General features: G+C 57.9%; 2 protein-coding genes across 3 annotated transcripts in view; one reads left to right on the top strand and one right to left on the bottom strand.

Annotated features, from left to right (window-relative positions):
- The window catches only part of B3GNTL1 (UDP-GlcNAc:betaGal beta-1,3-N-acetylglucosaminyltransferase like 1), a 110,912-nt gene extending 98,918 nt beyond the window's left edge, over positions 1-11,994 (top strand). The window contains exon 13 of the mRNA XM_032319689.1: positions 11,008-11,994. The gene's annotated coding sequence lies outside the window, so the exon portion shown is untranslated. The remainder of the gene's footprint in view (positions 1-11,007) is intronic.
- Positions 1-15,140, bottom strand: part of TBCD (tubulin folding cofactor D) — a 156,375-nt gene that overhangs the window by 21,478 nt on the left and 119,757 nt on the right. For both annotated transcript variants that reach the window (XM_032319683.1, XM_032319684.1), the window contains exons 21-25: positions 14,399-14,459; positions 13,166-13,188; positions 9,788-9,819; positions 1,328-1,390; positions 439-515 (exon numbers count right to left, since the gene is read on the bottom strand). In XM_032319683.1, coding sequence (XP_032175574.1) covers positions 439-515; positions 1,328-1,390; positions 9,788-9,819; positions 13,166-13,188; positions 14,399-14,459 — 256 coding nt within the window. The remainder of the gene's footprint in view (positions 1-438; positions 516-1,327; positions 1,391-9,787; positions 9,820-13,165; positions 13,189-14,398; positions 14,460-15,140) is intronic.

Raw genomic sequence — 15,140 nt, 5'->3', positions numbered from 1 at the left:
AAAACCGAAATAATATTCTGGTCATCACTGGCTGCATCAATTTCCTGATTATAAATTACACAGATAACACCATCCGATTTCCCAGCAGAATTACGGCATTGATCAGGGATCACGTTCCTGTATAAAACGGACTCACAACACACACATTCTTTGAAACAAACACGAAGAAAAAAATGGCTGTTGCTTCTCTTTAGATTTTTTCTATCTGTGCACTTCAGAGAGCGCGCGTGAGCACGTGCATGAGCAGGGGAAGGGGCGAGGGAGAGGGGGCGAGGGACAGTCTGGAGCAGACCCTGTACTGAGTGCGGAGCCCAACACAGGGCTTGAGCCTGCGACCTGAGATCACAACCCAAGCTGAAACCAAGGGCGGGACACTCAACCCACGGAGCCACCAGGTGCCCCGAGTGTCCGTTCCACACAGAAACCTCGCAGCCGTACCTTGATCTGTTGTCTAGAATGACTTGAAATCAGATGGAGACTCTTCAGCGTGTCATTTATCAGCCACTGCCACCCGTCTGTCGAGGGAACAAGAGACATTGGCTTCCCCGCGGAGAACACAGGGATGAACCCAAACCCGGATCGTCGGCCTCGTCCAGTGGGTAAGCTCCAGGACGCGTGTGGGCACGGGCGAAGGCAAACGCTGCCCCGGGCACACCACGCCAAGCCCTCCACGTGGGGGGAGAAAGCCCGCTCTTGGCCGCTGGTGTTTCCAGGAGAGCTTTGCTCCTCTGACGCTGCAAGCTCCCGGGGGCACTGGCAGAAGCCCCTCTCCCTCAGACAGCGCCCGGCCCCACCAGTACACCCTCAGTATTTAACTCAGTTAGATCCCACATGACCAAAGAATGCACAATTTTTCCAATTCTTTGGGTTGTTTTTTTTTGGGGGGGGTCTCCTGGTCCCAGAACTCCTCGGGCCACAAAAACACAGAATAAAGTGTGCCGGGGGACAGCGTCCTGCCTCCCTGTGGCCATGGCCGTACAAGGTGGTGGGCTTCGGCCACTGCCCCACAGGAGTGGGTCCTCAACCATCCCAGCTGCACCCCAAGTCCTGCAGGCCTACACCATGCGTCTGTCGGGCGAGGGGTGGCCAACACTGGCCGGCACAGAGGTCAGCGGCCGCCGGAGCTCTGAGGAAGGAGCCCGACCTCTCGGGACACACGGGAAAGACTCATTCTGAGGAGGGGCGTGGCGGGGGGGCGGGGCGGGGGGGGCTCTTTATTTACAACGGGCTGTCTGTCCCAGCCAGTTCATTTTCACTTTCTAATTTGAAGAAGTTCTGGGAGGAAATGCCACAATGTGCGTCTACAATGAAGAAGAAAAGCGCTTACCAATTACGGTGTCACCTCTAAAAGGCATCTTGGAAAGGGACAAGTTTTCTATTAAAACGCACACTAGGAAGAAAAAGGACAAATGCAGTGTCAAGTCTCCAGAAACGCCCATGGCAGCACCTGCCCTGCCTTTGCTGGGAGCCGGGCTGCTGGCACCAGACCCCTCCCCCTACATCGGATGCGTCCGTGCTGCTGTCCGGCCAGTCTGGCAGCAGCCCCGGCCCCTCCTTGGCCTCAGAGAACCTGCTCCAGATCCGGCCCAGGCAGAGGCAGCCCCAGGGCCACATGCAGCCACAGAGCTCGTGGCTGCAGATGTGACCCCAACACGAGTCCCCAGGGACGAGTCCTGATTCAGACGTGCATGTGCTCATGGGACCAGCACCACCTGCTAGTGACCCTGAGCTGTGGCACCTGCCTGAGATGAGGACCACAGAGAAGCTGCTAGCACAGGAGGAAAGGGGGTCTCCAAAGGCGGCAGAAGCCATCCTGGCACAGTCCGCCCAGGTCAGGACAGATGAGCGCCCAGGAGTCTGCTCAGGGGCAAAACGAGGGCAGGTCAGGAGCACTGAGCCGCACACTCTCCCCAGAGAAAGCAAGGCTGTTACCCTTGACAGGACGGTTCCTGGACAAGCTATGGTGTTAAAATTCTGGGCAAATTCCTGTCCTCTGTGAATGATGTGTCAGTTTTTTAACTAAAGAAAGGATTACCACACCCATGGGCAGAAGTTGGTCCAATATAGTCAGGAGGTTAAAAACACCACCCACGGCACAGAAACCCACCAAAGTGCATGGTGGAACCCACAAGCTCTGAGCGCCCACTGGCGGCCCTCCTGCAGGCTGCCCTCTCCTGCCGCACTGCCTGCCGACCCGGACGGCCCCACCGCTCGGGCAAGCTGCCCTGAGTCCCAGCGCGCTCCATGCCTCCAACACAGCCACTCCAGAGCCCTCTCCCCGATCACCCACTCACAAGAGGGAGGCCCTGTACCCACCACATCCGTCACACTGAACTGGATACAGTACGGTTTTTTCTTGATGGCATAAATAATTTGTATTTGCTGAAAAAACTGCAACACTACAGAAAAACATCAGAGAAAAAAAACGCCACTGGCATTTTGGTGACGACCCCTGGGCACCTGGCACGGCCACACCCACCCTCGTGCTTCTACAGAAGCAGGAAAGAACAATGCTGCTTCCCCACGGACACCCTCTTTCCAGGGTCTCTCTACACCCCCACCTTTTTGTCCCTCCATCAGGCCTCAGCTGGACAGCAAGACGAGCAGGGCAAGTGCCTCCAGACCCTGTGCTGACAACAGCTCTCCCTGAAGTTCACAATGTGCTGGGGCGCTTGCGGCCACCACGCAGGGACCCACGAGCCAGACAGCCATGCCCTGAAGTGCTACCAGCCAGCACGGAGTGAAAGCGCCACCGCGCAGCCCGCGTGCACCCGGGGTGCTGCCGACCAGAGATGAACTGGTCCCCCTCCACGCAGCTTCTGACTCCCAGTACCCAGGCCCAGGAATGAGGTCCCGCCTAGCAACTGGGAGACCCTCCGGCCACCACCCTGCTCTTCCAACAACAGAACCGACACCTGGCAACCTCATGCCATGGGTGCAGAACAACTAGTCCAGGAAGGCCCCTGACGGGCGAGTGTCCCCCACTCTGCTCTCGGTCACTGCACCGGCAGCGGCCACACGCGCCTGCAGACGCTGGCAGCCTGTGTGCCCTCACACAGCTCTGCAGGTCGAGCCTCAGCAGTGATGCCCAGAACAGCGGGCACACTGGAGAGCCTGGGGCGGGCACGCCCCAGGGCCGGAGCTGGGGCCAGAGCCGCCAAGCTCTGCTTGCCGGGGGAGGCTGGACACTGGTCCGCACTAGCCGCCGGGGCACAGGCTCTCCAGTTCTGCGCTCACGTGCAATCTCCCTGCATCTGCTCTGGCCGTTTTTAGGGCTCTGCACACCCCATAAACAGTCACCCTTCCCTTCACCGCAGCACAAGGGTTTCCTCTCACTCCGTGTTGCACCTGCTGGCTTACACACTCAGTTTTTGGTACGTGTGTGGACACACTACTTTCCGCGGCTCCTTCCCGTTCTGCTGGGAGGCCGTGCGCCAGAAACCAAGAACAGAGCAAACGGCACTGCAGCCCTCCCCAGCGGGAGCTGTCGGAGCAGGAGCTCAAGAGGTGCCGTCGGTCCGCACAGCTGACGCCGGCTCCACGAGCTTTTTCTGCGCTTTTGTGAAGATTTGAAATTTTCCACATTAAGATTTTTAGCGACCAACGCTATCCTAAATGTCTCCTAAAATTTCTTTGAAGCTTTTTATTTTTTTTTTCTTTGAAGCTTTTTAAATTGTATTTTTTGTATTGGGGGTTTTCATCAGAAATTTAGCTCTGGATCTGTAGGAGGCGGGGTTGTGATTTTCCCTAACCCTTCGTGATGCCATCGCTCCTCCGTAAACCACCTTCCACACCAGCACAGGAAGTACTCTGTGTTGTCACATATCAAATCTCATGCGTGTCATCACATCGGCACCCGCTTCTGACCCTGTCTTCTGCTCTACCAGCCTGTTTGCCTGCTCCGAAGAAAATGCCACTCTGCTCTGAATGGTTTTAGAATGTTTCAAGGACTGGAAAATCCAAGTCCTCGAGATTTTATTTATTTTTTTAAAGATTTTATTTATCTGAGCGCGAGAGAGAGAGAAAGCAGGAGCAGGGGAAGGACAGAGGGAGAAACAGGCTCGCTCCAGCACCCCTCCTGAGCAGGGAACCCCCCACCCCATAGGGCTCGATCCCAAGACGCTCAGATCATGACCCAAGCCAAAGGCAGACTCTTTACTGACTGAGCCATCTGGGTGCCCCCAACCCCTCAATATTTTTTAAAAATATTTTTCTTGGAGATTTGTCCTGCACGTGAACTTTAAATGTATTCTATCAAGTTAAAAAAAAGTGGGGGGGGGGGGAGTGCCTGGCTGGCTCAATGGGAAGTGTGTGACTCTCGATCTCAGGGCTGTGAGTTCTAGCCCTATGTTGGGTGTAAAGATTATTTAAAAATAAAATCTTTTAGAAACAAACAAACAAAAAACACATGGCTCTATAACCCCTTGATTGTGAGTCAACAATCATTTCAAAATAAAAAGCCAAAAAAAAGTTATAGACTAGGTCATTCAGATCAACCCACCAGCCAAGACAACATTTTTAAAAAGCTGGACCAAAGGTCACTGTGTGCTTCCATCACACAGCTTGGAAGCTGCCAAGGAAACAGAGAGCCCCAGGCCAAGACGGCGGCCACAGCTCCGAGATGAGCCACTTCCACCAAGCAGCTGGGGTGACTCCAGAGAAGGCACGCACGGGAAAACCCAGGAAGATGGCCAGGGTGCGCAGGAGCCCTTACAGGCCCCTGGGACAGAGTACCTGACAGAAGCCAGGAAACCCTCACACAGGCTTTGAATCCGAAGGACCACATCCTACACAAACCTAGACACAGGCCCACTGGCTCCAGCCAGCACAGAACCGCTCATGCCCTGACAGGGATGGACGCGCCCCAGTCCATTCACAGCCCCTGCCTCCAGCCAGAAGCCCACGGAAAGACTCTCTGGGGGAGCGAACAGTCCTGAGCCTCCAAGTCCTTCTCCAAGTCTTCACACACAGTGTCCTACACAACCACAATCACATAAGCATTATTAGACAGATCTTAAATGCTCGTTTTGTTCAAAAAGGTAAAGGAAATGATTAAAAACTTTAACAGTAATACAGAAACTATTAAAAAGTAAACAGATTCTGAAACAGAATCACGAGAATTAGAGGGCACACGGTGGCTCAGTCCGTTGAGCGTCCAACTCTCAGCTCAGCTCAGGCTTGATCTCGGGGTCGTGAGCTCAAGCCCCATGTGGGTGTGGAGCCTACTTCAACACACACACACACACACACACACACACACGAACCAGGAATTCAATGGACAGGTTTAATAACAAGTAAGAGCCAGCGGAAGAGAGAGCCCGTGCCGTGGACTGTGGGGCACAAACCCCACACGGAAACGGACAGGCAAGGGGAGGAGGCAGGACCGACGTGAAGGCCGTCGACGCAGGTCTGCCTTGCCGAGCCTGGTGCGCCGGACGGTGTGGGAGAAAGAAGAGCAGGAGAGCGTAACTTGGGGAAACAACGGATGAGTTCTGCCACAAGTGACCCAGATGGCCCGCCGGCACACAGGGCACAGAGCCCTGGCACTCCCGTGTGTTGTGTGAGCCGCAAAAAACAGACACAAAGGGGCCGGAGAAGATTCACAGACTGTCTCCATCAGAGCAGGAAGGAACAGGAAAAGAACAGCGACAAAACAGGAAAGAAACGGAGAAAACAATACAGTTGTCTTTAAAGTATAAATCAATCAATGTGGAACTTGAGTTCCACACCCAGCAATATACCCTTTAGGAATGAAGATGAAAAAAGACATTTCAGACAAATGAGAGGGCTTATGGCCAGCAGACACACGCCATGGAAAACACAAGAACAGGGAACACAAAGGAAAAGGGCCCTCCGACGCTCAGAAATGCAGAGGAGTCACGAGACCTCTTCCAAGGCAGGCATGTGGGCACACTTCCATGAATTTTCACGACATAAAACAGGAATGTCTTGTGTGACTTAAAACATGTATGACACTGGAAGACAAGAGCTAACGTGTCAGAACGGTCTTGTCTGGGTCCTCGTGTCCCACACTACGAGCCAAACTAGTAATATGTGCTCAAGAAAACGCTCCGGCTTCCTTCCTCCGGGGACTAAGTGACAATCCTTACACGCCCCGGAGGACCTCACCTTCCTCCTCCCCGTACCGACCTGGCAACAGTTCCCACCGACCCAAAAGCGGTACCCCACCCAAGAGCAGCAGCACCCCCAGGATGTGCCCCCCACGGTGCCCCCCCTTCCAGGCAGCCCCTAGAACAGAGAGCAGCATGGGAAAGTGGGAGGGGCAGATGGAGGGCACCCCCCCCCACAGACCCCGAGCCACAGCAACCTTCCGGGGCTATGAACACAGCACAGCAGCAGTAAGGGGTTTTTTCCTTTCCTCTTTGCACAAAACAAAGCATTTCTCTATGTCGTCCTCACTCTGGCACAGCTGAGTGGTGGCTGCGGCGGGTGAAGAAGGAGGGAGGAAGGCCGTCTCTCAAGCCTCGCCAAATGCCACCAGAAAGCAGCTGAGAACAGGCGGTGACTCCCTGCTCCCCCAGGGATCACGGCTGTGCGGGCCTAGGGGACAGGCAGGCACGGCGCGCTGTCCTGGGTGGGGGGCAGGAACCGGCAGGGGCAGCCCACGTGGTGCAGACTCCGGAGTGCACCTTGCCAGCACGTGAGGAAGGGCCTGGCGGTCCCCGTGTTGCTTCTGCCGGCCATCTCCGGTCTTGAGAAGCCGCTTCCCTGGAGCTGCTGAGAGCGAGCCAGCACGGTAGGCGACACAGGCCCAACACCGCCTAGGGGTGCTGAAGCCGCTGGGCCGCCGGGCCAGGGAGCCGCGCCCACACCGCAGCAGGCGCAGCGCACACAGCCCACCACTCCACGAGGCCCACCCTGCTCCTTGATGGGACCCCAGTGTGCCAACAGTGGTGCAGGAACCCCTGCAGCCGACAGGGACTGCGCCTCCAGCGGCCCGGCCCGAGGAGCAGTGCAGCCTGGCTCTGGCGGCCCCCTGGAGAGCCTGCGCCGGGCCCACGAGAGCCCCACTGGGAGATGCAGAAAGGGGCTGCGGATCGCAGGCCGCAGGCAGCGTGCAGGGCAGCCTCGACAGCTCTGCACCCGAGGGCGGCGAACAAGTGCCCGTCCAAGGGCCACATGCTGATCTTGGCCCCTCAGTGGCTACAGCGGTCAGCTCACAGAAATCAGCTCTCCGTCTGGAGTTTATTCTCCGTCGAGCCCACGGGAGCACGGGAGCTCATAGGGAGAGAAGCTGCCACGGGCCAACCAGGACGCCCAGGCAGGAATCCGGGAAGTGGACTCGGGCCCTGCCTGAGGGCCGCGGGACACGGGCCTTCTCCCTGCCCTCCCCCGTTCGGAAGCGACGCTCACTCAGTGCCTCGGGCACTTGGCCACCAGCAGCCCATCTGTATGGCCGATGAGGCCCTTCGGGGCAGGTGGGGTCAGGGAGGACACAGCCCTCCAGGTCCTCGCGACAGGCCGTCTTCGTTAGGAACGGATATGGAACTCACGTCAGGCTCTCCTCCTGGCACCGTGTGGAACGGTCCACGGCATGTCAGGGCCTCCTTCCTTGCATTTGTAAAGAGAAACGCCGAAAAGAAAACAACCTCCTTGGAAGAAGCCTTGTAGACCTGCGCCTGTAACAAACCGCTGGGCATCTGAGGGCCCCCGGCCTCGCGAGGAGACGGGCGCACCTTTCACAACAGACTCAGACTTGCAAGGAGCTCTGTTCAGCTCTCCCGCTGCCCCTGCCTGTCCGAGGCCCGCCCTCTGCACCCCAGCGTCCACTCCGCCTTCACGGCTCCCCTGCCACGTCTCCTCAGCAAGTGGCTCCCCCGTCTTTCTCACAGGCCGGCACCAACGTGGCGTGCGGCGGCCGCACACCCTGTCTCCTCGCTGTGTCGCTGCTCCTCCCCTGCGGGCGTGGCTGTGCGCCTGCTGCCCCTCGGGCCGCACGTGCCCTGCTGAGGTCACCAGTGCCCCTGAGCACAGCCAAGCTGCAGAGGCGACAAGGGCACAGACTCGCATGTAGACGACGTCGCTTTTCAAACAGAGTCCCAGGGGGCGCCTGGGTGGCTCAGCGGGTTAAGCCTCTACCTTCGGCTCGGGTCATGATCTCAGGGTCCTGGGATCGAGCCCCACATCAGGCTCTCTGCTCAGGGGGAGCCTGCTTCCTCCTCTCTCTCTGCCTGCCTCTCTGCCTACTTGTGATCTCTGTCTGTCTGTCAAATAAATAAATAAAATCTTCAAACAGAGTCCCAGGAGCCCATGACTTCTTCCTGCGCGCAGGTCAGACAAGTGCTGTCCTGTGTGGTCTGACTCGGGGATGCGGGGCAGTCCTGGGAGCAGAGCTCCCGACCCCGCCACCACACCAGAACACTTCAAGACCTCTGCTGTGACCAGCTATGGCCCCAAGGTCCTGCCCACATGCCCTCACTGTGCCCCCGGCTCCTCAGGGCCTACTTTGCCTGTCCTACCCAGGCCCTACCACACACCTCCTGCTCACTGACCAAGGGACCACCTCGTCCTGACCCAAGGGACCACCTTGTCCTCAAGGAGCCCAGCACAGGTCAGCCTGGTGGCTGCTTGGGATCCCCGGCGTCCTCCCACTGGCCAGGGCTGTCCCCTTCTCTGGGGACACTGCGCTCACCACACTGCTGCTCCTGGGGCAGAGGGACACAAGCCCGTCCCGCACAAGTCCCCACTGCCAGCTGGGGCCGCGCATGGAGGTTGGAGCAGCACAGAGCCACGCAGAGATCGGCAGGTCAGAGGCCTGCAGCCCGGCTCTGAGGTTGGAGCACAGGGAGCTCAGCGAGACCTTCTCTGTGGCCACGCGAGATCTGCCTGTGATCACTGCTCCTTAGAACCATGAACCCCGAACGAGGACTGAAGTGGAAGTCGGAAGCCTGCAGCTCTTTGTAAAGAAAGGATCTGGGGCAAATGAGAGCACAGCACACTGCAACCTCCTTCCTCCGCGAGGCATAGAAGCCCCTCAGGGGTGCGGAGGGGAAAGGGACAGTGGGGGGCCAGCCACAAGGGAGGGAGGGCACACAAGGGACAGTGAGAACCAGTGCAGTGGGTTGTTCCAGAAGACAGGGGACAAGAACTCCAGGAAGAAAAGGAACGAGCAAGCACACATGCTGGAGGGTCCGGGCCGGAGGTCAGTGCACGGCGCACTCAGGGAGCCTGGGAGGGTCACAGGACCGGCGGGGCCGCCCCTCTCCCACCAGCCCAGCCCCGGGCACGTGCCCACCAGGGGCCTGGCCTCAGAGCCTTCAGGCCCTCCCTGACCTCTCCGCTCCCTGGTGAGGGGCTCCCCTGCATCCAGGCCCGCCCGCCTGCGCATAGCCAGGCCCTGACAAGTGGAGGTGCGCTGGGCTCTCCCGTGGGCTTAGCTGGGACGGCGCCGGGAAAGCTCACACACCGGCACCGTCTGAACTCCCTGTGAACACCCAAATATAATCTGAAAAACGACCTTCCGCTGTACACACGCTACGCAGGAGATGGAAAGACAGATCACCCCGCCGTTCACCGACCCCAGCCCAGCCACTGACCCAGTGGCTACCAAAATACATCGAAACACAAGGGAGCCCAACGATCCTGCAGTGAACAGGCCGGCGTGGAGGTCGCGGTAGGCGGGCGGTTGCGGGAGCTACAGTGTGCGACCACCCGTGCTGCCAGGGAAACTCCGACCCAAAGGACCACAAAGACCAGGCAGCCCCGGAGAGGGCGAGGCGAACGCCCCCAGGACTTTGTAACGTGCAAGCCCACGGCTCAGACCTACCTGCGTGTCTCATGAGTTCTCCTCCTAGACCCCTGAAAATTAATGAAAACATTCAGAGTTAGAACCTGTTTCCTGGACACAACATCAAATCCCCTCACTGAGTGACAGAGGGAGAAACTGCTGCCCACCCACACGTCTCACTGCCAGCAAACACGGCCTTTATGTGAGTCAACAGAAAATGTGCTGCGACCATCCTCCAGATGAGGTCATTCTGACTCCCAGGCTCACTGGCCACGATCATCCTTAGTGTCATTTACCGCACTGCACAGTCACATGGCACGGCTTCCAAATACTGCTCAGTCTCACTCTTGGGACACCAAGGGACAAGTCACCACCATCAGCCGAGGAAACAATCCCTAATGCCCATTAGAGAAGAGACAGGACTCTCTGCCTTCTGCCTTAAGCAATTCAGAAACTGGGTGAGATCCAGGAAAGGAAGGCTCCTGACGTGGAAAACAGTCTGCTGCGGGGAGAGTGTGGGCAAGGCGCGGGCACTCCCAGGCTCGGCATGGGGAACCAAGCCCGGGTCACCTGCCCGCTGAGTCCAGGAGAAATTTAAACCAGATTTAGAAACAGAACAGATGGGGGCGCCTGGGTGGCTCAGTCGTTAAGCGGCTGCCTTCGGCTCAGGTCATGATCCTAAGGTCCTGGGATCGAGCCCCACACCGGGCTCCTTGCTCAGTAGGGAGCCTGCCTCCCCCTCTCTCCCGCCTGCTTCTGTTCCCTCTCTTGCTATGTCTCTCTCTGTCAAATAAATAAATAAAATCTTTACTTTTTTTTACGATCTTATTTACTTACCTGACAGAGATACAGCAAGAACGGAAACACGAGCAGGGGGAGTGGGAGGGGGAAGCAGGCTCCCCGCTGAGCAGGGAGCCCGATGCGGGGCTCGATCCTGGGGCCCTGGGATCGTGACCTGAGCCGAAGGCAGTCGCTTAATGAGTGAGCCACCCAGGCGCCCAATAAATAAAATATTAAAAAAAAGAAACCCAGCACAGATGTTTTTAGAATTGGTAACCTGCTCGGGAGCACCACCACAAGCCATCGGCGATCAGACAAAGCTGGCGCACTAGGGCATCCCCTTGTCCAGCGGTGCCTGCCTCAGGCTCCCTGTCTGCTGGACCACGGTTTATCAGTCCAGGGGAGCAAGCATTTCACCGGGAAGAAATGAGCATGTTCCCTACTCGAGAGTGACTTGCTCCTCTTCTTTGTCAGAACAGGTGGGAAGCCGGCCTGGACGGCGTCTGGAAGAGCAGAGAGCCCAGCGGCAGCTCCCCAGGGGCGGACCGCTCCCGGCCAGCCACCAAGGGAAGGTATGAAGCCGGAGCAGCCGTGTCCATGCCAGGAGGCGCAGCCACGCCACCCTCCTTCCCTGGGCTCAAGCCACACTGTGCAGCTGCGGTCTGTCAAGGTGCACACAAGTCTCCACCAGCTACTTCTGGTGAAACGTCCATTAACCCATGTGGGGAAGAAAGCAGGACCCGTGAGCCAGTAAGGAGGTGGGCATGGTCTGCAGGGCAACTCGAACACCCCACCCCAACCAGAGAGGAAGGACAGGTAACTGGAACCACACTACGGAGGCTTCCCAAGACCTCAGACTCATCTGTGCACCAAGCACAGGGCCCGCAGACCCGCAGGAGATCCCGACACGGGCCCAGCCACGTCCCACGGGTGCTCACAGGATGCAGACGAGCCCCACTCAAACTTACATACTGGCTCAAGCACAGGCTATCTGTGGTGGGGAGGAATCTGTCACTGGGAAGAGAGGCTGTGTATCTGGGCAACTGAGCCACAGACAGAGCTGTCCAGAAAAGGGAATTCTGGAGCAAGACAGGGTTCCAGAAGACCAACTTTAACTTAGAACAGCTGCCAAATCAGCAGAGGACAATGCCAGCTAGCCCCTGGCCAGGGGCTCAGACCAGAACCACTGCCTCTCGGCCCCCCTCCCAGGGCTTCTCATGCCGAGACTTCTTTCAGATCTACTCAGGTGACCCGAGTAGGTCTGAGACCCTGGCCAGGGTCAAAGCAGGCTGTGCACGTTCAGGGAGAGATGAACAGATGGACACATGGACACATCAAGAACAACAGAGAACAGGCCATGTTCACTACCCTGTATAGTTATATTAAAAAGCCACTACGAGGGGTGCCTGGGTGGCTCAGTGGGTTAAAGCCTCTGCCTTCGGCTTGGGTCATGGTCTCAGGGGCCTGGGATCGAGCCCCACATTGGGCTCTCTGCTCGGCGGGGAGCCTGCTTCCTCCCTCCCTGTCTGCCTCTCTGCCAACTTGTAGTATCGGTCTGTCAAATAAATAAACGAAATCTTAAAAAAAAAAAAAAAAAAAGGCACTACGAGAAAGGAAAGGCGAGTCCCAGCCTCGGAGACAATTCTGGGTGGTCCCATCTCACATCTAGAGTACGTGGAGTGCTGACAGCTCGGTGAGCAGACAGACCATGACTTTTTTAATAAGCAAAAGATGCGAACCATCACCTCACAGAAGAAGACAGAAGATGAGACGCCCAGTCACACAGGAGAAGACACCAGTCAGCCGCTGGCAGGGGCCGCGACTCGGGGCGGTGCTGGGCGGCCCCTGCACACCCACCCACGGGGGCAGCTCCCAGCCCACCACACGTGGTGAGGACAGGGAACACTCCCTGACACGGCTGTTGGACGCAGACAGCACAGCCCTCCGGACAAGTCTGTTGGGGTCTTAAAAATGCCGCCCCCCTGGGATTAACCCTACAAAAGCGGAAACACACGTCCACACCAAGACTTGGCCACCAACGTTCACAGCACCCATATCCCGGGTCGCCAGAAGCTGGATAACCCAACCCCCCGGACCTGGTAGGCAGATGAATGCGCCAAGCACGGCGACACGGAGGCAACACCACGGTGCGCACCACACAACAGGCAAACCCTGCAACCTCACACTACGTGCGAGCGGCCTGACCTCAAGGACGTCCCAGTGCGACTCCAGCTGCACGAGACCCACAAGAGGCAGCACCACAGACAAAGAGCTCAGATGGGGCCGCAGGGCTGGGGACACCGCGGGGGCAGGAGGAAAGCGTCAGGGTGACACGATCTGCTTGGCGGGGCGCTGCAGCCACACAGGCATCTGCCACGACCGGCGCCCATCAGACCACACACGTCCACGTCTACCACAGGACACGGAAACCACAACAGAACTTAAAAATACCAACGGGGCTAGTTCAACCTTCACATCTTCTGAGTGTGAAGCCCCTTCAGATAAAGTAGCACAGGCCAGGTAAATTTACCCGTGGGGTGACGGGACAGGAGCCCTAACAGGCCAGCCCCACCTTCACTGACAGAGAACTTTCCTTCATGACACAAAACACAAGAACGTGGGATTTGTGAAGCTTACCTATATAACTGACGATCGTAGAGCTAAAACGAAAAGTAAGAGTTATTTAAGTTCACTGATTTTTTTTTTTAAATGAGACAGTAGGTATAGACAGTCACTGAGCGAGGGCAGGGGTGAGGAGGACACAGCAGGACCAAGTGCTTCTCAGGCTGGGTTCCTCAGAGAGCTGACGGCGGGGCCCACTCCACTCCCAGCAAGCTCCTTGTGACGGATTCCCAGTGTCCCCACTTGGAAGGGGAAACCAAGGCACAGAGAGGGGAGCCAGGAGCGAACTGTATCCTGATTCCAGGATCCCCAGACAGCCTCTGGGGCAGCCGGGACCACCAGCACCCGTCTCCCCAAGATGGGATGGAGCCTGGTCCACACCTTCGTGTCCCCCAGAAACTCAAGGGGACAGGCTCGGCTGCCTCCTGCCCTCCACAGAGGACCCCCAGCCCGGGGGACGCCCCACCCGGCGGCCGCACCCTCACACTCCACCCTCGGGAGCCCTACTGCGTGGGTTTGCCAAAATCATGAAGTCAGTAGCACACGCAGAATGACAATCGAGTATCAAAATGTGCATTATACGCACAGAGACAAATCTTCAAGAACACAGAACTCTATTTGGAACAACAGACATTCAGCCCATCTAAGTCGTCCTGAGTGACTCTGAGGTCACCTGGTAACATCGGGCCTGTAGTTCACACTTCACCTCTTCTGAATCGCAGAGCTTTGGAAAATCTCAAAAACCCACACGAATGGACCCACGTCCCCCCGCAACCCTGAGATGTGCCAGCACAGATGCTGGGCGCACGTCCAGACTGCAGTCCCACTGTGGAGGCACAGGTGGGAGTTAAAGCCATCACACTATTCTACGGGCCACCTCCACGATAACTGGCCATGCCCATGACAGAGGCGTGGGACATGCCGGAGTCGCTGGGCTCCCAGGGGACCAGTGTGGCCAGGCAGCTCAGAAAGATGAGCACGAGAGAGGGGCGGCCTTGTCAGCTGCACTGCCCCGAGCAGCGCCTGCTCCAGAAAGCCCCCCGATCCCAGACGAGCTGCCAGTGAGGCCGAAGAAGAAGCCTGCTTCTGAGCAACGGGCCCCAGGACTGCTCTGAGTGGGACCTGTCCCCGTGACTCCCTGGGGCTCCCATCAGGGCTACAGAGGGGAGAGGGCTTGTAAGGGCAGGGGACAGTCCCAGGCACCAGGGGACCTGCAGAAAGGGGCACTCCGGCAGGCTGCGCACAAACCTGCTGGTGAATCTGCTTCAGGCCCTGCACGGCAGCTGCATCCAGGTAGCTGGCGACGGGCCTGCAGGGGTTCAAATACAACAGCTGAGACCCTGAGAACAACAAGCACCAGAGGAGCTTCGGGCTCCCAAAGGTCTGCATTTGGTCCAGGTGCCCAGCCAGCTCCCCCGAACACCTGCAGAGCGTAACCCCCAGAGCAGCGTCTCCTCAGAGAGGCCGGTGTATGGGCCTTCCCGTAAAGCCGTGACCCATGCAGCAGCTTGCCGATGACGGACACAGCCCTGGGATGGGGACAAAAGGAGACCCTGCTGTAGAGCCGAGACCCGCAGGGCCACACAGCAGCCCACATGACTGTCCGATGCTGAGCTGAGGCCCTCGTGACCAGAAAAAAGCTCACACAGCGACCTCACTGCCACCCTGGAAGGCACAGGTGGCCCTCAGCTTGCGCCCAGGAACCTGGATCTCAGGAGGCTCCCGTCCTTCCCTGTGGAAGGGGATTCTCTGTGCCTAGACGGTTGGCACAAACCAGGTGGCTTATGCTGAAACCTGCTTCCTTCTGGGAGTCTGGGGTGTGGGTCCACACCAGACAGAGGCCGCCCACATCCCAGTCCCCGGAAAAAGCCCGGGCGCTGGTGTCTCTGACCTGCCCTTGTGGCAGCTTCCCCAGGCTGTGAGGCCCTGGTGTGTTTTTTTGCCGCTGCGCTGGGCAGGGCTCTGCCTCTCGCCTGGGCTCCGCCTGACC

The sequence above is a fragment of the Mustela erminea genome, chromosome 18, assembly GCF_009829155.1.
Source record: "Mustela erminea isolate mMusErm1 chromosome 18, mMusErm1.Pri, whole genome shotgun sequence".
NCBI lineage: Eukaryota > Metazoa > Chordata > Mammalia > Carnivora > Mustelidae > Mustela > Mustela erminea.
Note: the sequence above shows the minus strand (reverse complement) of the source record. Positions and strands in the feature narration are given on the sequence as shown.